The following is a 25,958-nucleotide window of genomic DNA, read 5'->3' on the forward strand; positions in this document are numbered from 1 at the left end:
GATCGGCACAGGCTTGGAGGGCCAAAGGGCCTATTCCTGTGCTGCACTGTTCTTTGTTCTTATTTGGATGTGTGGATTAATTAAGGAAAGGTTTGTTAGAGACAATTGTTTAACTAACCAAAAGTCGAGGGTTGATGAGGGTAAATGGTTATCGGCAGATTGAGATAGCAATTAATATGGGAGTCCGAGCTTCACAAATAGAGATAGTATAAAAGCCCATAGCCCTGCAGTCATTCTTGTCAATGTCTAATGTCTTCACATCTTTCCTGAAGCCTGGTCCCCAGCATCGGAGGAGACGGCGGTTGGCCTCACAGAAGAGAAGGTTGAAAAAAGATTTAACCGAGGTGTTCAAAATCATTCGTGATCTGAACAGAGTAGATAAGGAAAAACTGCTCCTATTGATGAGAGTTGAGAACCAGAGAACACCAATTTGAGGTGAATGGCAAAAAAACCAAAAGAACAGGAGGTAAAACCTTTACCCAGCGAGTGGTAGGATCTGGAATTTCCCTCCTGAGTGTGCTGGAGTCGATTCAATCACAGTTTTAAAGAGGAAATTAGATTATCGTCTGCATAAAAAGAAAGGTGCTGGACCGTGAGGAGTTGGCAGTGGGTAAACTGCACTGCCAGAGAGCCAGCACAGACATGACAGGTTGAATCGCCTCTTTCTGTACTGTAACTACTCTATGATTTTGGAAGATTAGCCAAACGCAAAGATCACTAGTTGGGTGGGTTAAGTAACTCCTGCAGAGTATAGGAATGCACACAGCAGGCCAAATAGCTGTCCATGTTGAAGCCATTCTATAACTCAACGCGCGGAGTCTTGCTAGAATTTGGCAAAGTGTCAGATCTGGTGAGAAAACTGGCATGGAACTCTCCAGCTCCACTGGCCCCCTCTTCAGATCTTGCCCCTTTAACTGCAAAACAGAAGTGGGCATGGTTTGTGCCGTCAGTCCAACTGAGCAGGGAGCCAGGAACCAGCTCCACCGAGGTCGGGGCACCATTTTTAAAGAGCGCCCCGACCACAGAAATAAATACAACTCACCCCCCTCCATGGAGGTATGTGTGGCATTCCCATCCCCCGTCCCAACATCACAACCCCCCCCCACCCCACGACATTTCTCACCTCCTCCCCAACCACCAATCATTCTCATCGTTCTCAGTATCTGCTCCCGGGGTACTGCCTGGCCATGTCACTCTCCCCAGGGGCGATACTAACCTTTGCGCTCCTGGAGGAATCCCCTCGATAGGTTCAGGTCTGGGTGAACTTGTAAACCTCGCTGGAGTGAGGTATGAAAATCTCGTGTGTGGGGTAATCTGGTGAGAGGGGTGTTTCATTATATTTAAATTTATTAAAATCTATTGAAATCATGTTCACAGTGAAATGGGCATGAACCTGATTACATCGGCAGCGAGGGGAGGAAAAGAAAAGTCAGATATCGTGATCTCACCAGTGAGATTTGCGATTTCCGGGTTTTTCTGGATATCGAGTCCCTGCCAGCCAGTGGTCCCGTGAACAGAGAGTGCAGGCTCAAGATCCCTCCCAATAATTCTCTGATTCAATGATATATTATCCACGAGAAAAGGTGCAAAGAAATTCCAGAATGATCCTTCCTACCAGTGGATATCAGCTGAATTCCAACCATTCTTTCCTAACAATTCAGAACAACACGATGGGGAGGGGTGGGGTGCGAGGAGATGTCACAGGGAGTCATACTCCACAGTGCCAAGCCTTACTGGGAGAATCTCACTTCATCAAGTCATGACATCAATGTTGTTATTCTAATAAATGCTGTATTACATAAATAACCAATCCAGTGCATTTCATTTTCATTAAAAAGCACCAGGCACTATTATAAATCAGGAGTTTAAACCAACTCCCGACCACATTCTGCAGTTCCACTTGGTGCCCAGTGGGCTTTGTCAGCTACAACGTCCCCATCTTAGTTGCTCTGGCTCCAAATAGAAATAAGATCCTGACTCCCACCTGCACCAGATACTCTTACCTTTCAGCTTCTCTTCAAGATCATCCGGTAACTCCAGCTCCTCTATTCTCCCCATCTCTGTTGGTTGCATGGCATCATTTTTGGTTGGAACAGCTGCAGTGCTTATGAGATCTGCAGAAATGTCTTTCTTGGCTTGCTTTGACTGGGAGGCAGATGATCCAGAGGAGATCAAGCCAGTGGTGCCAGGCAGGGGGATGTAATCAATGTTAGTTACTGCACTGTTGAGGTTGTCCTGATCGAGCCCTTTCCTCTTCAAGCAGTGTTTGGTATAAACATGGGAGCACTCCAGGTCATTCAGGTAGGCTGATGGGCAAAAGGGGCTCAGGAACTGGAGCAACTTCTGCGCAAGCTCTGCTGGTACAGTCAACTGAATCAACAAACTCTCATCCACTACAGAAATCTGCAGAAGGAAAGCAAAACAGACAGAGATTAATTACAGCTAATTGTCCAGCTAATTTTATAATTATAAAAGAAGACATGCTGATATTTCTACAATTGTATGCCACTGGCATGACTGTTTTGTTAAATGTAACAGGAAATTCTTTGGTATAGCATTTTATTTGCTCTTCGGAGCCTTGTGTGTGGAAAAAATGGAAATGTGCACCCTCTCACAAAAAGACTGAACAGGCCTGGGTTACAGGGTCCAGGTTTGACTGCCCATATCCCACAGTTGAATATTCTATTTATAATACATCACAGAGTAGGCTCACTTTAAAAAGAAACAGTGAGCATGCATGGATTCACAATCCAACACAAAGTAACATCCTCAGAATGGTGGGTGGGATGGGGAAGCATCGGTGGAAAAAGGCAGCATGCACATCATGAAAGACTAAAATGATCACCGTAGCCTGGTGCACTTTTTTCAATATCAGAATAGCACATTATACCAGGGAAGGCGGCACAGTGGTTAGCACTGCTGCCTCACAATCCCCGGTTCAATACCGGCCTCAGGTGATTGTCTGTGTGAAGTTTGCACATTGTGTCTGTGTGGGTTTCTTCTGAGTGCTCCAGTTTCCTCCCACACTCCAAAGATCTGTGGGTTTGGTTAATTGGACATGCTAAATTGCCCCAGAGTGGCAGAGGGATTAGCAGGGTAATTACGTGGGGTTAAGGGAACACAGACTGGCTAAGAGGTTGCATTGCAGCAAAATTAATGTTACAGACATGTGTTGATACAGCCAAACCTTACATCTCCTAAGCCTCACACCATCACTCTGTTCTGACCTGATCTTCCAAGTTCTGTCTGATGATATCAACAGCCTCTTGCTGCGGTTTTGGTTCCAACTTCTTGATGAAGAAAAGCACTTCCCACCATTCTGAGCGGCTGAGTGTAGAGGAATCCTCAGAAATGCCCACTGATAGATAAGGCAGTGAGTACAACCCACCAGGAGGCTTATGGAAAAACGTCTGGGCAACTGGAAAACAACATTTTTCAAACATCATGTGAAACATCCACCAGTTTTTTTTTTAAAAACGGATTCTCTGAAAATTCTCATTTCACTGGCATCAGGAACGCTTTCTTTGAAAACCAGTGTTTGAGATGGGTCAATTCAATTTCAAAATTATGAAGGGAACTCAACAATAATTCAAGGTGACATGCTCAGTGTGGAAATATGGAGGAACGCAAAGAATAAATCTGAAACAAGACTGATGGGTTGACAGAACTGTGTCAGAAAGTACCCAGAGAGTAACAGAGATCCAGAATAAGCAGACCAATAAAACAGACAGGCTAAATTGGTTTCAAACAGCAACTTGTTTCAGAGGTGAGAATGGGATGGAAAATGAACTTACACTAATACAATGTTTCACCAGTATTTTAGACATCACAAGCAGTTTCGCATCCAGTGAATTGTTTTTTTGCACTAACCGTTATCTAGGCAAACTTGAGAATTAACTTGCACACTGAATATTCGGTTACCGTTCAATTCTGGGCACCATGCTTTAAGTAGTGCTATGGCAGTATGTTAGAGAAGGTGCAGAAAAGATTGACAAGAATAGTACCAGGGATAAGGAACTTCAGTGACGTGAACATTTTGGAGAATCTGGGCTGTTCCCCTCAGAAAAGAGAAGCCGAGGTGAGATTTGATAGCGGTGTTGACACTCATTAGATCTGGACAGGGCAAATAGACACAAACTGGTCCCATTGGCGGGAGAATCAAAACACAAGAGAAACCAATTTAAGATAATTGGCAAAAACAACATTTTTAAAGCGCAGCAAATGTTTAGGGTGTGCAACGTGCTGCCTGAGAGCTTGGTGGAGGCTGGTATAATCATGGTTTTCAAAAGTCAAATATTCTATTCTATGACATCAGGATCCCAACAGGCTGCCAGCAGTTGGGGATCTGAAGCCTGTATTGTGCAAATTTAAAAATAAAGCCTGTCTGCTGTTTCTAGTAAAACCTTCATGAGCCTCCTAAACAGAATCAGTCTCTGCACCCCTGCGACCTCTGACAACACATTATATCTCTCTCTTGCCTTGACTCTACTCTTTGACTGAGCACATCTTCGCAAATTTGATTCCTCAAATCACAGTTTAGTTTAAAACCTTCTGAGCCCCATAATCCCACGACTCCTGCTGCTTTGTGAATGAAGAGGCCACCTAGTGTTAGAACAGCCCATTTGATTCACCACTTGCCCCACCCCATGCCAGCTGGGGAGTAGCAATAGAGATTTTATAATTACCCACTGTGATGCTGGTCTGGGAAGGGATAAAATTAGTCAGTTCCTGTGCCTTATGTTAGTCAATGATTCCTGCTGGAGCTACATTCACAGTTAACGCCCAGTGAGAACAAGGGCAGTTTGTTGCATTTCCCTTCAAACACCTCCGAGCACAATCTCTCTGGCTCTCATAAGACTTGGCTACTTATGCAAGTGCTGCAGATCCCATTGGGACACTAACTCAGGGTAGCTCATAGAACCATAGAAAATTACAGCTCAGAAACAGGCCTTTTGGCCCTTCTTGTCTGTGCCGAACCATTTTATGCCTAGTCCCACTGACCTGCACTTGGACCATATCCCTCCACACCCCTCTCATCCATGAACCTGTCCAAGTTTTTCTTAAATGTTAAAAGTTAGCATTTACCACTTTATCCGGCAGCTCATTCCACACTCCCACCACTCTCTGCGTGAAGAAGCCCCCCCTAATATTGCCTTTAAACTTTTCTTCTTTCACCCTTAACCCATGCCCTCTGGTTTTTTTCTCCCCTAGCCTCAGCGGAAAAAGCCTGCTTGCATTCACTCTATCTATACCCATCAAAATCTTATACACCTCTATCAAATCTCCCCTCAATCTTCTACGCTCCAGGGAATAAAGTCCCAACCTATTCAATCTCTCTCTGTAACTCAGCTTCTCAAGTCCCGGCAACATCCTTGTGAACCTTCTCTGTACTCTTTCAACCTTATTTACATCCTTCCTGTAACTAGGTGACCAAAACTGTACACAATACTCCAAATTCGGCCTCACCAATGCCTTATATAACCTTACCATAACACTCCAACTTTTATACTCGATACTCCGATTTATAAAGGCCAATGTACCAAAGGCACTCTTTATGACCCTATCCACCTGTGACGTCACTTTTAGGGAATTCTGTACCTGTATTCCCAGATCCCTCTGTTGAACTGCACTCTTCAGAGTCCTACCATTTACGGCACGATAGCACAGTGGTTAGCACTGCTGCTTCACAGCTCCAGGGTCCTGGGTTCGATTCCCGGCTCGGGTCACTGTGTGGAGTTTGCACATTCTCCTCGTGTCTGCGTGGGTTTTCTCCGGGTGCTCCGGTTTCCTCCCACAGTCCAAAGATGTGCGGGTTAGGTTGATTGGCCAGGTTAAAAATTGCCCCTTAGAGTCCTGAGATGCGTAGGTTAGAGGGATTAGTGGGTAAATATGTGGGGGTAGGGCCTGGGTGGGATTGTGGTCGGTGCAGACTCGATGGGCCGAATGGCCTCCTTCTGCACTGTAGGGTTTCTATGATTTCTATGATTCTATGATTTACCCTGTACGTTCTACTTTGGTTTGTCCTTCCAATGTGCAATATCTCACACTTGTCTGCGTTAAATTTCATTTGCCATTTTTCAGCCCATTTTTCTAGTTGGTCCAAATCCCTCTGCAAGCTTTGAAAACCTTCCTCACTGTCCACTACACCTCCAATCTTTGTACCATCAGCAAACTTGCTGATCCAATTTACCACATTATCATCCAGATCATTGATATAGATGACAAACAACAATGGACCCAACACCGATCCCTGCGGCACACCACGAGTCACAGGCCTCCACTCAGAGAAGCAATCCTCCACAACCACTCTCTGGCTTCTTCCATTGAGCCAGTGTCTAATCCAATTTACTACCTCCCCATGTATACCTAGCGACTGAACCTTCCTAACTAACCTCCCATGAGGGACCTTGTCAAAGGCCTTGCTGAAATCCAGGTAGACAACATCCACCGCCTTCCCTTCATCCACTTTCCTGGTAACCTCCTCGAAAAACTCTAATAGATTGGTCAAACATGACCTACCACGCACAAAGCCATGTTGACTCTCCCTAATAAGTCCCTGTCTATCCAAATATTTGTAGATCCTATCCCTTATCACACCTTCCAGTAACTTGCCCACCACCGACGCCAAACTTACAGGCCTATAATTTCCCGGATTTCTTTTGGAACCTTTTTTAAACAACGGAACATGAGCCACCCTCCAATCATCCGGCACCTCCCCCCTGAATACTGACATTTTAAATATGTCTGCCAGGGCCCCTGCAAGTTCAACACTAGCTTCCCTCAAGGTCCGTGGGAATACCCTGTCCGGTCTGGGGATTTATCCACTCTGATTTGCCTCAAGACAGCGAGCACCTCCTCCCCTTTAATCTGTAAAGGTTCCATGACCTCCCTACCTGTTTGCCCTATTTCCGTAGACTCCATGCCCGTTTCCTCAGTAAATACAGATGCAAAGAAACCATTTAATATCTCCCCCATCTTTTTTGGTTCCATACACAGTCGACCACTCTGGTCTTCAAGAGGACCAATTTTATCCCTCACTATCCTTTTGCTCCGAACATACCTATAGGGCGGCACGGTAGCACAGTGGTTAGCACTGCTGCTTCACAGCTCCAGGGTCTCAGGTTCGATTCCCGGCCCGGGTCACTGTCTGTGTGGAGTTTGCACATTCTCCTCGTATCTGCGTGGGTTTCCTCCGGGTGCTCCGGTTTCCTCCCACAGTCCAAAGATGTGCGGGTTAGGTTGATTGGCCAGGTTAAAAATTGCCCCTTAGAATCCTGAGATGCGTAGGTTAGAGGGATTAGCGGGTAAATATGTGGGGGTAGGGCCTGGGTGGGATTGTGGTCGGTGCAGACTCGATGGGCCGAATGGCCTCCTTCTGCACTGTAGGGTTTCTATGTATCTATGTTCTATGTAGAAGCTCTTTGGATTTTCCTTCACTCTGTCTGCCAAAGCAACCTCATGTCTTCTTTTAGCCCTCCTGATTTCCCTCTTAAGTAGCTTCTTGCACTTTTTATACTCCTCGAGCATCTGATCTGTTCCTTGCTGTCTGTACATTTCATACAACTCTCTCTTCCTCTTAATCAGTGTTACAATCTCCCTCGAGAACCAAGGTTCCTTATTCCAATTTACTTTGCCTTTAATCCTGACAGGAACATACAAACTCTGCACTCTCAAAATTTCTCCTTTGAAGGCCTCCCACTTTCCATTTACATCCTGACCAGAGAACAGCCTGTGCCAATCCACACTTCCCAGATCCCTTCTCATTTCATCAAATTTGGCCTTTTTCCAGTTCAGAACTTCAACCCGAGGACCAGATCTATCCTTATCCATGATCAGGTTGAAACTAATGGCATTATCACTGGATCCAAAGTGTTCCCTCACACTCACATCCATCACCTGCCCTAACTCATTTCCCAATAGGAGATCCAATATCGCATCCTCTCTAGTTAGCACCTCTATATACTGGTGTAGAAAATTCTCCTGAACACATTTTACAAACTCTACCCCGTCTAAACCTTTAACAGTATGCGAGTCCCAATCTATATGTGGAAAATTAAAATCCCCTACTATCACAACTTTGTGTTTCTTGCAGTTGGCAGCTATCTCTCCGCTGATTTGCTCCTCCAATTCTCGCTGACTATTGGGTGGTCTATAATACAAGCCCATTAATGTGGTCATACCTTTCCTGTTTCTCAGCTCCACCCATAGGGCCTCTGTAGACAAGCTCCCTAATCTATCCTGCCTGAGTACCGCTGTAACATTTTCCCTGACCAACAATGCCACCTCCCCCCCACCTTTTATCTCTCTGCCTCTATCCCGCCTGAAACATTGGAACCCTGGAACATTGAGCTGCCAGTCCTGTCCCCCCTGTAGCCAAGTTTCACTAATGGCTATAATGTCATATTTCCATGTGTCTATCCACGCCTTCAGCTCATCTGCCTTCCCCACAATACTCCTGGCATTGAAATAGACACACCTCAAAAGATTATTTCCACCACACTCTACCCTTCCATTTGTGATTTTGCTTGAACTAACCTGTCTTTTTACCCCTGCTCCACTATCTGCTCTGGCACTCTGGTTCCCATCCCCCTGCAAATCTAGTTTAAACCCTCCCCAATAACACTAGCAAACCTCCCTGCAAGTATATTGGTCCCCTTGTAGTTTAGGTGTAACCCGTCTCTCTTGTACAGGTCCCACCTACCCCAGAAGAGGTCCCAGTGATCCAAGAATTGGAAACCCTGCCCCCTGCACCAGTTCCTCAGCCACGTGTTCATCCGCCCAAGCATCCTACTCCTGCCCTCACTGGCATGTGGTACAGGTAGCAATCCTGAGATTACTACCCTTGAGGTCCTGCTTTTTAACTTCCTTCCAAGCTCTTTGTACTCACTCTTTAGGACCTCCTCACTCTTCCTTCCTATGTCATTTGTACCGATGTGTACCATGTCCTATCCGGTTTTATTTGTTCACAGTTACCTGTTGTTAGTTTAAGGTTTTCCGCCAGTGAAGAAGCTTTCTCCTGCGATTCCTTCTCCACCTGCCCGCTTGATCCATCTCCGATGATCTCAATCATGTGCCAGTGCACCCAATATGTTCTGTTCAACTGGTGCCAGAAAACCTAAAAATGAAGAGGATTACGGGTTAATAAACTGAGAACCAGGATCCAGTCATTTCTCCTCCCCCCTGCCCCTCACGCCCTCTCACCACGCAATCAGAGAAAATGGTTGGACCATCAAGATAGAAAAATAAGAAAATGTGTCCTTGGAACCCATTTTCTTATCCTCACGCTAAGGCTATCTGCATTAGAATGGTGCTAAGTAAAACCTTCCTGCTTATGTCCCTTTCTCTGCAAAAGCTGGCACTGCAGTACAGTCCACCCGGGTGGCACGGGATTTTCACAGTAACTTCATTGCAGTGTTAATGTAAGCCCACTTGTGACACTAATAAATAAACTTTAACATTTTAGAACTTAAATCCAATCATTAAGACACGCAGCACTTTGCCAGTCACTTTGATTCAGTGCTTGGATCTCAGTCCAAAAGCTCAAGATCTGTTTCAATGTAGTAACAACTACAGACTATCCATATGTGCACACAAGATTAATAACGAAAAATTAAACCTAAATAAAACACTTCATCGATTTCCCGGTACAAAGCAGCCATTCACAGAATAAAAATTTTTACAAATTAATTCCTCCCTTTTTAGTTAACTATCCTCTTGTTTCACGATACATACTCAAATGCACTATATCTGAGATATTTTCCAAACTCATTATCTTAAGACATCTAATGCAGCTCAGTCAGTGTCACCTATTTCATAAGAACAAATAAACACAATTCGATTTGCAGTGATCATCTGCCATGATTGTGTCAGCCAGCTGGATTCTTCACAAGTAGTGACTGTACCCACTTCCAGTGCCATCACTGGGACCCGAGGCAGGTTGAAATATTTCAGCCCAGAGTATGTACAGCGACTGAAGGGTTCAGTTGAAGAAGCTGAGCTTGTTCTCCGTGGACCAAAGGGTATTGAGGGGAGATTTTACAGGGGTGCACAGAAACAAGGGAAATATTTATTGATTATGATAGGTTTAATACAGTAGAGAAAGAAAAGTGGTTCCCATTTATTGATGTTGCAAGGAATAAGGGGCCCAGATTGAAGATTTTAGGCGAAGAGAAGCAAGTGGAATGTAAATAAGGATTTTTTAATGCAGCGAGTGATAATGACTTGGAAACTTGTTGCCTGAGGGCAGTGCGAGCAGACACAGTGATTGCAAAAGGAAATAGAGTCATTGAACTTTACAGCACATAAAGAGGCCCTTCAGCCATCGTGAATGCGCCAGCCATCAGGCACCACATTTTCTAGCCTTGGTCCGTAGCCTTGTATGTAATGGCGTTTCGGGTGCTCATCTAAGTGCTTCTTAAATGTTGTGAGGGTTCCCACCTCTATCACCCTTTCAGGCAGCGAGTCCCAGATTTTTTTAAATTTGATTTGTCACATGTATTAGTATACAGTGAAGTATTGTTTCTTGCACGCCATACAGACAAAGCATACCGTTCATAGAGAAGGAAAGGAGAGGGGGCAGAATGTAGTGTTACAGTCATAGCTAGGGTGTCGAGAAAGATCAACTTAATATAAGGTAACACAATTCAAAAGTCCGATTGCAGCAGGGAAGCTGTTCTTGATTCGGTTGGTACGTGGCCTCAGACTTTTGTATTTTTTTTCTGACAGAAGGTGGTGGAAGAGTGAATGTCCAGGGTGCGTGGGGTCCTTAATTATGCTGGCTGCTTTTCCGAGCCTGCGGGAAGTGTAGACAGAGTCAATGGATGGGAGGCTCGTTTGCGTGATGGAGTGGGCTACGTTCAAAAGCCTTTCAAGTTTCTTGTGGTCTTGGGCAGAGCAGGAGCCATACCAAACTGTGATACAACCAGAAAGAATGCATTCGATGGTGCATCTGTAAAAGTTGGTGAGAGTTGTAGTGGAGGTTCCCACCACTCTTCCAGTTAAAAGATGAAAAGGTGAAGAAATGGTACACGGTAATCACCTGGATACATCCACGGCAGGTGCTGGAATTTGAATTCAATAAAATAAAATCTGGAATTAAGAATCTACTGATGGTCATGAAACCATTGTTGACTGTTGGAAAAACCCACCAGAGAGTAGTGGGTACCTGGAACACGCTGCCAGAGGAGGTGGTGGAAGCAGACACATTAGCAACAGTTAAGAGGCACCTGGATGGGTACAAAGAACAGTACAGCACAGGAAACAGGCCCTTCGGCCCTCCAAACCTGTGCCGCTCCTTGGTCCAACTAGACCATTCGTTTGTATCCCTCCATTCCCAGACTGCTCATGTGACTATCCAGGTAAGTCTTAAACGATGTCAGCGTGTCTGCCTCCACCACCCTACTTGGCAGCGCATTCCAGGCCCCCACCACCCTCTGTGTAAAAAACGTCCCTCTGATATCTGAGTTATACCTCGCCCCTCTCACCTTAAGCCCGTGACCCCTCGTGATCGTCACCTCCGACCTGGGAAAAAGCTTCCCACTGTTCACCCGATCTATACCCTTCATAATTTTGTACACCTCTATTAGGTCTCCCCTCATTCTCCGTCTTTCCAGGGAGAACAAGCCCAGTTTACCCAATCTCTCCTCATAGCTAAGACCCTCCATACCAGGCAACATCCTGGTAAACCTTCTCTGCACTCTCTCTAAAGCTTCCACGTCCTTCTGGTAGTTCGGCGACCAGAACTGGATGCAGTACTCCAAATGTGGCCTAATCAGCGTTCTATACAGCTGCATAGACTCCAGCTTTCATACTCTATACCCCGTCCTATAAAGGCAAGCATACCATATGCCTTCTTCACCACCTTCTCCACCTGTGCTGCCACCTTCAAGGATTTGTGGACTTGCACACCTAGGTCCCTCTGTGTTTCTATACTCTTGATGGCTCTGCCATTTATTGTATAACTCCCCCCACATTAGTTCTTCCAAAATGCATCACTTCGCATTTATCTGGATTAAATTCCATCTGCCATTTCTCCGCCCAATTTTCCAGCCTATCTATATCCTGCTGTATTGTCCGACAATGTTCATCACTATCCGCAAGTCCAGCCATCTTCGTGTCATCCGCAAACTTGCTGATAACACCAGCTACACCTTCTTCCAAATCATTCATATATATCACAAATAGCAGAGGTCCCAGTAGAGAGCCCTGCGGAACACCACTGGTCATAGACCTCCAGCCGGAAAAAGACCCTTCGACTGCTACCCTCTGTCTCCTGTGGCCAAGCCAGTTCTCTACCCATCTAGCCACCTCTCCTTGTAACCCATGAGCCTGTCTGTGTGGAGTTTGCACATTCTCCTCGTGTCTGCGTGGGTTTCCTCCGGGTGCTCCAGTTTCCTCCCACAGTCCAAAGATGTGCAGGTTAGGTTGATTGGCCATGCTAAAATTGCCCCTTAGTGTCCTGGGATGCATAGATTAGAGGGATTAGCAGGTAAAATATGTAGGGAAATGGGGTTAGGGCCTGGGTGGGATTGTGGTCGGTGCAGACTCGATGGGCCGAATGGCCTCTTTCTGTACTGTAGGGTTTCTATGATTTCTATGATTAACCTTCTTAACCAACCTGCCATGAGGGACTTTGTCAAATGCCTTACTGAAATCCATATAGATGACATCCACGGCCCTTCCTTCGTCAACCGTTTTTGTCACTTCCTCAAAAAACTCCACCAAATTTGTAAGGCACGACCTCCCTCTTACAAAACCATGCTGTCTGTCACTAATGAGATTGTTCCGTTCTAAATGCGCATACATCCTGTCTCTAAGAATCCTCTCCAACAACTTCCCTACCACGGACGTCAAGCCCACTGACCTATAATTACCCGGGTTACCCTGCTACCCTTCTTAAATAACGGGACCACATTCGCCTATCCTCCAATCCTCAGGGACCTCACCTGTGTCCAATGAAGAGACAAAGATTTCCGTCAGAGGCCCGGCAATTACATCTCTTGTCTCCCTGAGCAGTCGAGAATAGATGCCATCAGGCCCTGGGGCTTTGTCAGTTTTAATGTTACCTAAAAAACCTAACACTTCCTCCCTTGTAATGGAGATTCTCTCTAACGGGTCAACACCTCCCTCTGAGACACTCCCAGTCAACAAGTCCCTCTCCTTTGTGAATACCGATGCAAAGTATTCATTTAGGATCTCCCCATTCCCTTGGGTTCTAAGCATAATTCCCCTCCTTTGTCCCTGAGAGGTCCAACTATTTCCCTGACAACTCTCAAACTCTGAAACGCGGGTTTCCTCCGGGTGCTCCGGTTTCCTCCCACAGTCCAAAGATGTGCGGGTACATGAATAGGGAGCGAATGGAGGGACACAGACTGAGTAAGGGCAGAAGGTTTTTTTTTAGTTTACAAAGAACAAGAACAAAGAAAAGTACAGCACAGGAACAGGCCCTTCGACTCTCCAAGCCTGCACCGACCATGAGGGTGGCACGGTAGCATAGTGGTTAGCACTGCTGCTTCACAGCTCCAGGGACCTGGGTTCGATTCCCGGCTTGGGTCATTGTCTGTGTGGAGTTTGCACGTTCTCCTCGAGTCTACGTGGGTTTCCTCCGGGTGCTCCAGTTTCCTCCCACAGTCCAAAGATGTGCGGGTTAGGTTGATCGGCCATGCTAAAATTGCCCCTTAGTGTCCTGAGATGCGTAGGTTAGAGGGATTAGTGGGTAAAGATATAGGGATATGGGGAAGGGCCTGGGTGGGATTGTGGTCGGTGCAGTCGATGGGCCAAATGGCCTCTTTCTGTGCTGTAGGGTTTCTATGATTCCATGATGCCTTAAATAAAAAAAACACTTTCTGCCCTTACTCGGTCCATATCCCTGTTTCGTCCCTATTCATGAAAAAACAAGGAACAAGAACAAAGGAAAGTAGTGGGGGTATCATGATCAGCACAGACTTCGAGGGCCAAAGGGCCTATTTATGTATTATACTCTTCTTTGATCTTTGTTCTCTTAGTTCTTTGGTTCATTAATGTCTTTCAGGTAAGGAAATCTCCGGTCCTTACCTGGTCTGGCCTACATGTGACTCCAGACCCACAGCAATGTGGTTGACTCTCAACTGCCCTCCAAGAGCAACTAGGGATAGGCAATAAATGCTGGCCCAGCCAGTAACGCCCATGTCCCACAAATAAAAAAAGCATGCACAATGGCTTCAGCTGTCACAACAAAAACCTCAGCGAGCTTGACACCCTCATGTCCAACCTTACACCCAGAACCAACACAATAAAGACTAGAGCCCCGGTTCTTCACCATATTGACAAACAAATTTGCCAACGTGACATTTTTCAAAAAAATAAAAATGTCACGAGAAAAACTCTGAGGCATTTCTCAGGCATAGAAACATAGAAAAACTACAGGACAAAACAGGCCCTTCGGCCCCACAAGTTTTACCGAACATATCCCTACCTTTTAGGCCTACCTATAACCCTCCATCTTATTAAGTCCCATGTACTCATCCAGGAGTCTCTTAAAAGACCCTATTGAGTTTGCCTCCACCACCACTGACGGCAGCCGATTCCACTCACCCACCACCCTCTGTGTGAAAAACTTCCCCCTAACATTTCCCCTGTACCTACCCCCCAGCACCTTAAACCTGTGTCCTCTCGTAGCAGCCATTTCCACCCTGGGAAAAAGCCTCTGAGAGTCCACCCGATCTATGCCTCTCAACATCTTATATACCTCTATTAGGTCTCCTCTCATCCTACGTCTCTCCAAGGAGAAAAGACCGAGCTCCCTCAGCCTATCCTCATAAGGCATGCCACTCAATCCAGGCAACATCCTTGTAAATCTTCTCTGCACCCTTTCAATCTTTTCCACATCCTTCCTGTAATGAGGCGACCAGAACTGAGCATAGTACTCCAAGTGGGGTCTGACGAGGGTCTTATATAGCTGCATCATTATCCCCGGACTCCTAAACTCAATCCCTCGATTGATAAAGGCCAGCACACCATACGCCTTCTTAACCACCTCCTCCACCTGAGGGGCCGATTTTAGAGTCCTATGGACCCGGACCCCAAGGTCCTTCTGATCCTCGACAGTACTAAGAGTCTTTCCCTTTATATTGTACTCCTTCATCCCATTTGACCTGCCAAGATGGACCACTACGCATTTATCTGGTTTGAAGTCCATCTGCCACTTCTCCGCCCAGTCTTGCATCCTATCTATGTCCCTCTGTAACTTCTGACATCCGTCCAGACTATCCACAACCCCACCAACCTTCATGTCGTCGGCAAACTTACCAACCCATCCCTCCACTTCCTCATCCAGGTCATTTATGAAAATGACAAACAGCAAGGGTCCCAGAACAGATCCCTGGGGCACACCACTGGTGACCGACCTCCATTTAGAAAAAGACCCATCTATACCCACTCTCTGCCTCCTTTGGGCAAGATGTGGAGATGCCGGCATTGGACTGGGGTAAACACAGTAAGAAGTTTAACAACACCAGGTTAAAGTCCAACAGGTTTATTTGGTAGCAAAAGCCACACAAGCTTTCGGAGCTCTAAGCCCCTTCTTCAGGTGAGTGGGAATTCTGTTCTCAAACAGAGCTTATAAAGACACAGACTCAAATTACATGAATAATGGTTGGAATGCGAATACTTACAACTAATCACGTCTTTAAGAAACGAAACAATGTGAGTGGAGAGAGCATCAAGACAGGCTAAAAAGATGTGTATTGTTGCGCGATCTTCTTTTTAGCCTGTCTTGATGCTCTCTCCACTCACATTGTTTCGTTTCTTAAAGACTTGATTAGTTGTAAGTATTCGCATTCCAACCATTATTCATGTAATTTGAGTCTGTGTCTTTATAAGCTCTGTTTGTGAACAGAATTCCCACTCACCTGAAGAAGGGGCTAAGAGCTCCGAAAGCTTGTGTGGCTTTTGCTACCAAATAAACCTGTTGGACTTTAACCTGGTGTTGTTAAACTTCTTACTGTCCTTTGGGCAAGCCAGTTCTGGATCCACAGGGCAGCAGCCCCTTGGATCCCATGCCCTCTCACTTTTTCTAGAAGCCTTGCATGGGGGACCTTATCGAACGCCTTGCTAAAATCCACATAAACTACATCTACCGCTTTCCCTTCATCAATGTGTTTAGTCACATTTTCGAAGAACTCCACCAGGCTCGTAAGGCACAATCTGCCTTTGACAAAGCCATGCTGAGTATTCTTGAGCATACTAAACCTCTCTAAATGCTCATAAATCTTGTCCCTCAGGATCTTCTCCATCAGCTTACCAACCACTGAGGTTAGACTCACCGGTCGGTAATTTCCTGGGCTATCCCTATTCCCCTTCTTGAAAATAGAAACCACATCCACAATCCTCCGGCACCTCTCCTGTCTCCATCGACGACGCAAAGATCATCGCCAGAGGCTCTGCAATCTCTTCCCTTACCTCCCACAGTAACCTGGGGTACATCCCATCCGGACCCAGCGACTTATCTATCTTGATGCCATTCAAAGATTCCAGCACAACCTCTTTCTTAAAGACCACATACTCAATCTTTTCAGTCCACCGCAAGCCAGCAGTACATCCACCCATGTCCTTCTCCTCTGTGAAAACCGAGGCAAAATACTCATTAAGCATCTCTGCCATTTCTACTGGTTCCGTACAGACTTTCCCGCCTTCACCTTTTATAAGCCCTATTCCTTCACGTCTCATCCTTTTACTCTTCACATATTTATAGAACGCCTTAGGGTTTTCCTTAATCCTATCTGCCAAGGCCTTCTCGTGACCCCTTCTGGCTCTCCTAATTTCCTTCTTTAGTCCCATCCTACAAGCCGTATACTCATCTAGATCCCTATCTTCGCCAAGCTCTCTGAACCTTTTGTATGTTTTCCTTTTCTTCTCGACTAGGTCCCGCACAGCTTTCGTGCACCACGGTTCCTTTAACCTACCAACACCTCCCTGTCTGCTCGGAACGTTGTCCTGTAGAATTCTAGACAGACATTCCTTGAAAAACTGCCTCCTCTCTTCAGTACATTTCGCCGAGAATACCTCCTTCCAATTTACTCCTCTAATTTGCTGCCTTATGTCTTCATATTTCCCCTTACTCCATATAAATGCTTTCCTAGCTTGTCTGATCCTATCTTTTTCCAATGCAAGCATAAAGGAGATAGAGTTATGATCGCTATCCCCAAGATGCTCTCCCACTGAGAGATCTGTTCATTGGTCAGTATCAGATCAAGTACAGCCTCTCCTCTTGTAGGCTTGTCCACACGCTGTGTCAGGAACCCTCCTGAACACATCTAACAAACTCCTCCATGGTGAGAATTAGAACAAAGTAGGTTTGTCTTTGATCTGAGTGTGGAGCAAAATTCTAAAAGAGATAAAAGCCAGAGCTGTAAGTGCAGATACTACAGTGACAGGAGGCCTGAGATTCTTCAACTTCTCAAGATTTCTTTTATTCATTCATGTGATGTAATTGCCCTTGAATTGAGTGGCTTGTTCCACCATTTCAGAGGGCAGTTAAGGGTCAACCAACTGTAATCGACAATAGTTTCATGGTCATCTTTTAATTCCAGAATTTTACTGAATTCAAATCAAGATATAAGCAGATAGTGTGACCTGATTTTTATTCTTTCAGATGCTGACTAACCAACTGCGTATTTTCAGAATTTAGTACAATCTATTTTTTTTCTAATTTAATTCAGAGTTGCACTGCATCAAAGTAGCGCATGCTAAATACATTAAACACTTCCTTACCTGTACAGGAGGAGTTCCATCATTGCTGTATCTAAACTCCCCTTCATCTCCACAACTGACTTGTTCATAATCCTCCAACATTTTCACAGTCATGCCTGCTTTTAGGTTCTCTTGTATATATTCCACATAACTGCTGCGGCTGGCAAAGTTTGAGCGTGTTTTGTAAGTGGTGGCTGTTTTTTTCCGTGGCTGTGGTATCAGTAAGTTACTGGTAGCCATACTCCTTGGCTGGAATATTGATTTAACGTTCCTGGGCAACTCTTCTCCTGTTGATCCCATTACACGATCAGGATCTTTGTTCCGGTCCCAGCCCATGACACGAACTAATTCCGAAATCAGGTTTGCCATTGCCATGGTGAATTCAAACTCACGCAGCAGCCGAGTCTGCTCTGGTATGTGCAAGGCAGTGCAGTCCTGGCGCTCTCCACTTGCATCTTGCCCACTATTATTCAACTTGTCCATCAACGAGGTGACACACAGATAACGTTTTACCAATGAAAATAAGAGTTTTCCTGGAATCTGAAATGTGAAAGACAGAGAGGAGGAATTACAGTCCACACATGGTTAATGCTGCATTTCAGTGTTGTGGAATTTGGCCTATTTATATGGTGCCCCTGGGGCCAGAGCATCAAGAGCAGAAGATACAATGACGCCTGTTTGAAATGAAATGCAATTTCCATTCCTGGCCACAAACATAGTGAATTTTTGGCTTTCAAGTCGATGACAATTTGATGCAGTGCACGGAACAAAGTAAAACACAAATCATTTCACTAAAATTAATCTAACAGGTGTCAAACTTAAACCACAGAATACGTTCAATCCGTATAATGCAGAAAGATGCCATTCAGCCATAGAGACTGCACCAACTCTCTGAAAGAGCATCCCACCCAGGCCTTCCCCTCAGCTCTATCCCTGTTACCCCACGCATTTACCATGGCTAATCCACCTAACCTGCAAATTTGTGGATTGTGGGAGGAAACCAGAAGAGGGCTAATGCAGCCCAGTTTCACAGGGAGCCAGGTGATTTTGATTAGTCCAGCTTCAGTGCACTGGCAAGGTTAGAAATGTGTCTGGAATGACTGAAATATGGAACTGCAGGGAAGGCAAAGATAGATTTGAACTTGAAGTTAAAATGGGACCATTCTAAGGGGGAGTAATCTGTATGGATTAACACCCGTTTAAAGGGTGGGAAAAAGGCATCCAAAGCGGAAGAGGTACTTAAGTGCCTTGCCAATGCAGGGTTCAAAGCCTAAGCTGTTGCAGGATTGAGCTTACAGTAACAGTTTACAGGCTTACGGACAAAGTTTTCCTCCTCGCAGGTGAAAATACAGAGTAGATTGGGATGAAAGACTGCAGGGGGAGGTGAGTTTTCGATGAAATGGTTGATGGTGATACTCTCTGAGGTGGAGAGATCAAAGATGCAGAGTTGTCTGTGAATATCGAGCAGAGACTTTCAGAGCGAGGTTTTGGAAGAATAGAGAGCAAGCGTAGCCAGTTGTACTCCATGGAGCCAGGGGACGATTGATAAAGTGCCTACAATGTCAAAATGCTCAAATTCTTTAGCATTAACAATGCTGATTATGATGAGAGCAGTGTTTACCTTATAACTTTCAAAACATCTTCACTATTTATTTTTCATTCCACGTAAATAAAGCAGCAGCCGGAAGTGTTTGGTAGTGGGGTAGAAACATAGATAAAAGGAGCAAGAGGCCATTCGGCCCTTTGCCAGCTCCCCCATTCATTATGATCATGGCTGATCATCCAACTCAACAGCCTGATCCTCCATCCCCCCGCATCCTGTATCCTTTGATCCCGTTTGCCACAAGAGCTATACTTAACTCATTCCTGAAAACATTCAATGTTTTGGCCTCAACTACTTTCTGTGCTAGTGAATGCCAGACTTTCATCACTCTCTGATGAAGAAATGTCTCCTCATCTCAATCCTAAAAGGTTTACCCCATATCCTCAGACATGACCCCTGGTTCTGGACACCCCCACCATAAGGCACATTATTTCTGAATCTAGCCTGTCAAGTCTTGTTACAATTATCCTTCTCCCCTTTTCTGGACAAGGATTTAAATGCAAGTCTATTTCTTTGGAGAATGCTTTAATTGCAATAACTGGGCATGTGTCATGTTATGGAGATGGGATTACCTGAGGAAGATGGATTCCTTCAAATGAAATTCCATGTTCTTCAGAGGAAGTGGTTTCTGCAAACAATTCCAAAAGCGTGTAACGATTATCAAAATCCATGTGCTGTTCAATCCCATCCTGCTGGCTCAGTGAGAGTAGGACATATGCGCGGCTACCTGCAACAGAACACAACACTTCAAAACAAGAGTCCAAAGTCATTCCAAATTTATAAAATATTACTAAGCTTATTATGGACAAGGAAATAGGCAAGCTGCAAAAAGAGTTTTGGATTGGGGGAGAGTGGATTTTAGTAAAATAAGACAGGATCTGGCCAACGTAGACTGAGAACAGTTACTAACAGGAAAATCTACAGAACAGCAGTGGGGGGGTATTCAAAAAGGAAATGGGGGAAAGAATAGGGCCCATTAGAGACTAAGGGGGCAATCTGTGGGTGGAGCCAGAGGACATTGGCAGAGTGTTGAATGAATACTTCACATCCAGCTTCACCCAAAGAGAATGAGAACGATGGTATGGAATTCAGGGAGAGAGACTGTGAAGTTCTTAAGTAAATTAACATAAGGGCACGGTATTGGAGGAGTTGGCACCCTTAGAAGTGGATAAATCTCCAAGTCCAGATGAACTGTGTCCGTGGGAGGCAAGGGAAGAGATTGATTGCAGGGACTCTGGCCCAAATATTCAATTCCTCTTTGGCCACGGGGGAGGTGCCAGATGACTGGAGAACAGCTAATGTAGTTCCACTATTTAAGAAGGTTGTAGAGACAAACCAGGGAACTACAGACCAGTGAGTCTCATGTGAGTGGTAGGAAAACTATTAGATAAACCTCTGAAGGAGAACATCGATCTCCACTTGGAGAGGCAAAGCTTAATCAGGGATAGTCAGCACGGCTTCGTCAGAGGGAAGTCATGCATAACAAATTTGATTGAGTTTTTTTGAGGTGACCAGGTGTGTAGGCGAGGGTAGTGCAGTTGATGTAATTTATATGGATTTCAGCAAAGCCTTTGACCAGCTCCCACATGGGAGACTTGTAGAGAAGGTAAATTCACATGGGATGCAGGGTAATTTAATAAAGTAGATTCAAGATTGGCTCAGTTGTTAGAGACAGAGGGTGATGACAAAAGGCTGCTTCAATGACTGGAAGCCAGTGTCCAAAGGCATCTGTGTTGGGCCAACTATTAGTCATTATTGATTATAAATGACATAGATGACTATGTTCGGGGTAGGATTAGTAAATTTAAGGATGACACAAAGATTGGACGGGTGGTTAACAGTGAGGCGGAGTGTCTTGGGCTACAAGAAAATATTGACCGAATGGTCAAAAGGGCAGGTAAGTGGCAGATGAAATTTAACCCTGAAAAGTGTGAGGTGACACACTTTGAAAGGAGTAATTTGACAAAAAAGTATTCAATGAACAGTACGACTCTAGGACGTTGTGTGAAACATGTGGGGTTACGGGGATAGGGCCTGAGTGAAATGGTCAATCAGAAAGTTGGTGCAGATTCGATGGCCTGAATGGCCACCTTCTGCACTGGAGGGTTCTATAATTCAATGAAAATGCTTGAAATATACAGCATTTCAGTCAGCATATGGCATGTCTGTGTCTAGTGTTTTACACTGAACTGCATGCTGAGTGCACCTAGTGTTTTACATTGAGCTGCATGCCGTGTGTGTCTAGTGTTTTACACTGAGCTGCATGCTGAGTGCGTCTAGTGTTTTACACTGAGCTGCATGCTGTGTGTCTAGTGTTTTACACTGAGCTGCATGCTGTGTGTGTCTAGTGTTTTACACCGAGCTGCATGCTGTGTGTGTCTAGTGTTTCACACTGAGCTGCATGCTGTGTGTGTCTCGTGTTTTACACTGAGCTGCATGCTGTGTGTGTCTAGTGTTTTACACTGAGCTGCATGCTGTGTCTAGTGTTTTACATTGAGCTGCATGCTGTGTGTCTAGTGTTTTACATTGAGCTGCGTGCTGTGTGTGTCTAGTGTTTTACATTGAGCTGCGTGCTGTGTGTGTCTAGTGTTTTACACTGAGCTGCATGCTGTGTCTAGTGTTTTACACTGAGCTGCATGCTGTGTCTAGTGTTTTACACTGAGCTGCATGCTGTGTGTCTAGTGTTTTACATTGAGCTGCGTGCTGTGTGTGTCTAGTGTTTTACACTGAGCTGCATGCTGTGTGTCTAGTGTTTTACATTGAGCTGCGTGCTGTGTGTGTCTAGTGTTTTACACTGAGCTGCGTGCTGTGTCTAGTGTTTTACACTGAGCTGCATGCTGTGTGTGTCTAGTGCTTTACACTGAGCTGCATGCTGTGTTTGTCTCGTGTTTTACACTGAGCTGCATGCTGTGTGTGTCTCGTGTTTTACACTGAGCTGCATGCTGTGTTTGTCTCGTGTTTTACACTGACCTGCATGCTGTGTGTGTCTAGTGTTTTACACTGAGCTGCATGCTGTGTGTGTCTCGTGTTTAACACTGAGCTGCATGCTGTGTGTGTCTCGTGTTTTACACTGAGCTGCATGCTGTGTGTCTCGTGTTTTACACTGAGCTGCATGCTGTGTGTGTCTAGTGTTTAACACTGAGCTGCATGCTGTGTGTGTCTCGTGTTTTACACTGAGCTGCATGCTGTGTGTGTCTAGTGTTTTACACTGAGCTGCATGCTGTGTGTGTCTCGTGTTTTACACTGAGCTGCATGCTGTGTTTGTCTCGTGTTTTACACTGAGCTGCATGCTGTGTGTGTCTCGTGTTTTACACTGAGCTGCATGCTGTGTGTGTCTAGTGTTTAACACTGAGCTGCATGCTGTGTTTGTCTCGTGTTTTACACTGAGCTGCATGCTGTGTGTCTCGTGTTTTACACTGAGCTGCATGCTGTGTGTGTCTAGTGTTTTACACTGAGCTGCATGCTGTGTGTCTAGTGTTTTACACCGAGCTGCATGCTGTGTGTGTCTAGTGTTTTACACTGAGCTGCATGCTGTGTGTGTCTAGTGTTTTACACTGAGCTGCATGCTGTGTGTGTCTAGTGTTTTACACTGAGCTGCATGCTGTGTGTGTCTAGTGTTTTACACTGAGCTGCATGCTGTGTCTAGTGTTTTACATTGAGCTGCATGCTGTGTGTCTAGTGTTTTACATTGAGCTGCGTGCTGTGTGTGTCTAGTGTTTTACATTGAGCTGCGTGCTGTGTGTGTCTAGTGTTTTACACTGAGCTGCATGCTGTGTCTAGTGTTTTACACTGAGCTGCATGCTGTGTCTAGTGTTTTACACTGAGCTGCATGCTGTGTGTCTAGTGTTTTACATTGAGCTGCGTGCTGTGTGTGTCTAGTGTTTTACACTGAGCTGCATGCTGTGTGTCTAGTGTTTTACATTGAGCTGCGTGCTGTGTGTGTCTAGTGTTTTACACTGAGCTGCGTGCTGTGTCTAGTGTTTTACACTGAGCTGCATGCTGTGTGTGTCTAGTGCTTTACACTGAGCTGCATGCTGTGTTTGTCTCGTGTTTTACACTGAGCTGCATGCTGTGTGTGTCTCGTGTTTTACACTGAGCTGCATGCTGTGTTTGTCTCGTGTTTTACACTGACCTGCATGCTGTGTGTGTCTAGTGTTTTACACTGAGCTGCATGCTGTGTGTGTCTCGTGTTTAACACTGAGCTGCATGCTGTGTGTGTCTCGTGTTTTACACTGAGCTGCATGCTGTGTGTCTCGTGTTTTACACTGAGCTGCATGCTGTGTGTGTCTAGTGTTTAACACTGAGCTGCATGCTGTGTGTGTCTCGTGTTTTACACTGAGCTGCATGCTGTGTGTGTCTAGTGTTTTACACTGAGCTGCATGCTGTGTGTGTCTCGTGTTTTACACTGAGCTGCATGCTGTGTTTGTCTCGTGTTTTACACTGAGCTGCATGCTGTGTGTGTCTCGTGTTTTACACTGAGCTGCATGCTGTGTGTGTCTAGTGTTTAACACTGAGCTGCATGCTGTGTTTGTCTCGTGTTTTACACTGAGCTGCATGCTGTGTGTCTCGTGTTTTACACTGAGCTGCATGCTGTGTGTGTCTCGTGTTTTACACTGAGCTGCATGCTGTGTGTGTCTCGTGTTTCACACTGAGCTGCATGCTGTGTTTGTCTAGTGTTTTACACTGAGCTGCATGCTGTGTGTGCCTAGTGTTTAACACTGAGCTGCATGCTGTGTTTGTCTCGTGTTTTACACTGAGCTGCATGCTGTGTGTGTCTAGTGTTTTACACTGAGCTGCATGCTGTGTGTGTCTCGTGTTTTACACTGAGCTGCATGCTGTGTGTGTCTCGTGTTTTACACTGAGCTGCATGCTGTGTGTCTAGTGTTTCACACTGAGCTGCATGCTGATGTGTCTAGTGTTTTACACTGAGCTGCATGCTGTGTGCATCTAGTGTTTTACACCGAGCTGCATGCTGTATGCATCTAGTGTTTTACACCGAGCTGCATGCTGTATGTGTCTAGTGTTTTACACTGAGCTGCATGCTGTGTGCATCTAGTGTTTTACACTGAGCTGCATGCTGTGTGTGTCTAGTGTTTTACACTGTGCTGCATGCTGTGTGCATCTAGTGTTTTACACTGAGCTGCATGCTGTGTGTGTCTAGCGTTTCACACTGAGCTGCATGCTGTGTGTGTCTAGTGTTTCACACTGAGCTGCATGCTGTGTGTGTCTAGTGTTTCACACTGAGCTGCATGCTGTGTGCATCTAGTGTTTTACACTGAGCTGCATGCTGTGTGCATCTAGTGTTTTACACTGAGCTGCATGCTGTGTGTGTCTAGTGTTTTACACTGAGCTGCATGCTGTGTGTCTAGTGTTTTACACTGAGCTGCATGCTGTGTGCATCTAGTGTTTTACACTGAGCTGCATGCTGTGTGTGTCTAGCGTTTCACACTGAGCTGCATGCTGTGTGAGTCTAGTGTTTCACACTGAGCTGCATGCTGTGTTTGTCTCGTGTTTTACACTGAGCTGCATGCTGTGTGTGTCTCGTCTTTTACACTGAGCTGCATGCTGTGTGTGTCTAGTGTTTTACACTGAGCTGCATGCTGTGTGCATCTAGTGTTTCACGCTGAGCTGCATGCTGTGTGTGTCTAGTGTTTCACACTGAGCTGCATGCTGTGTGTGTCTAGTGTTTAACACTGAGCTGCATGATGTGTGTGTCTAGTGTTTAACACTGAGCTGCATGCTGTGTTTGTCTCGTGTTTTACACTGAGCTGCATGCTGTGTGTGTCTCGTGTTTTACACTGAGCTGCATGCTGTGTGTGTCTCGTGTTTCACACTGAGCTGCATGCTGTGTGTGTCTAGTGTTTAACACTGAGCTGCATGCTGTGTTTGTCTCGTGTTTTACACTGAGCTGCATGCTGTGTGTCTCGTGTTTTACACTGAGCTGCATGCTGTGTGTGTCTAGTGTTTAACACTGAGCTGCATGCTGTGTGTCTAGTATTTTACACTGAGCTGCATGCTGTGTGTGTCTCGTGTTTTACACTGAGCTGCATGCTGTGTGTGTCTAGTGTTTTACACTGAGCTGCATGCTGTGTGTCTAGTGTTTCACACTGAGCTGCATGCCGTATGTGTCTAGTGTTTTACACTGAGCTGCATGCTGTGTGTCTAGTGTTTTACACTGAGCTGCATGCTGTGTGTGTCTCGTGTTTTACACTGAGCTGCATGCTGTGTGTGTCTAGTGTTTCACACTGAGCTGCATGCTGTGTTTGTCTAGTGTTTAACACTGAGCTGCATGCTGTGTTTGTCTCGTGTTTTACACTGAGCTGCATGCTGTGTGTGTCTAGTGTTTTACACTGAGCTGCATGCTGTGTGTGTCTCGTGTTTTACACTGAGCTGCATGCTGTGTGTGTCTAGTGTTTTACACTGAGCTGCATGCTGTGTGTCTAGTGTTTCACACTGAGCTGAATGCTGTGTGTGTCTCGTGTTTTACACTGAGCTGCATGCTGTGTGTCTCGTGTTTTACACTGAGCTGCATGCTGTGTGTGTCTAGTGTTTAACACTGAGCTGCATGCTGTGTGTGTCTCGTGTTTTACACTGAGCTGCATGCTGTGTGTGTCTAGTGTTTTACACT

At 45.4% G+C, this 25,958-nt stretch overlaps 1 protein-coding gene across 2 annotated transcripts in view; it reads right to left on the reverse strand.

Moving 5' to 3' along the window:
• cul9 (cullin 9) overlaps positions 1-25,958 on the reverse strand; it is a 284,868-nt gene that overhangs the window by 196,947 nt on the left and 61,963 nt on the right. For both annotated transcript variants that reach the window (XM_078212153.1, XM_078212152.1), the window contains exons 3-7: positions 19,903-20,057; positions 17,749-18,267; positions 8,974-9,115; positions 3,228-3,418; positions 2,004-2,403 (exon numbers count right to left, since the gene is read on the reverse strand). In XM_078212153.1, the coding sequence (XP_078068279.1) occupies positions 2,004-2,403; positions 3,228-3,418; positions 8,974-9,115; positions 17,749-18,267; positions 19,903-20,057 (1,407 nt within the window). The remainder of the gene's footprint in view (positions 1-2,003; positions 2,404-3,227; positions 3,419-8,973; positions 9,116-17,748; positions 18,268-19,902; positions 20,058-25,958) is intronic.

The sequence above is a fragment of the Mustelus asterias genome, chromosome 5 (assembly GCF_964213995.1).
Source record: "Mustelus asterias chromosome 5, sMusAst1.hap1.1, whole genome shotgun sequence".
Taxonomy (NCBI): Eukaryota; Metazoa; Chordata; class Chondrichthyes; order Carcharhiniformes; family Triakidae; genus Mustelus; species Mustelus asterias.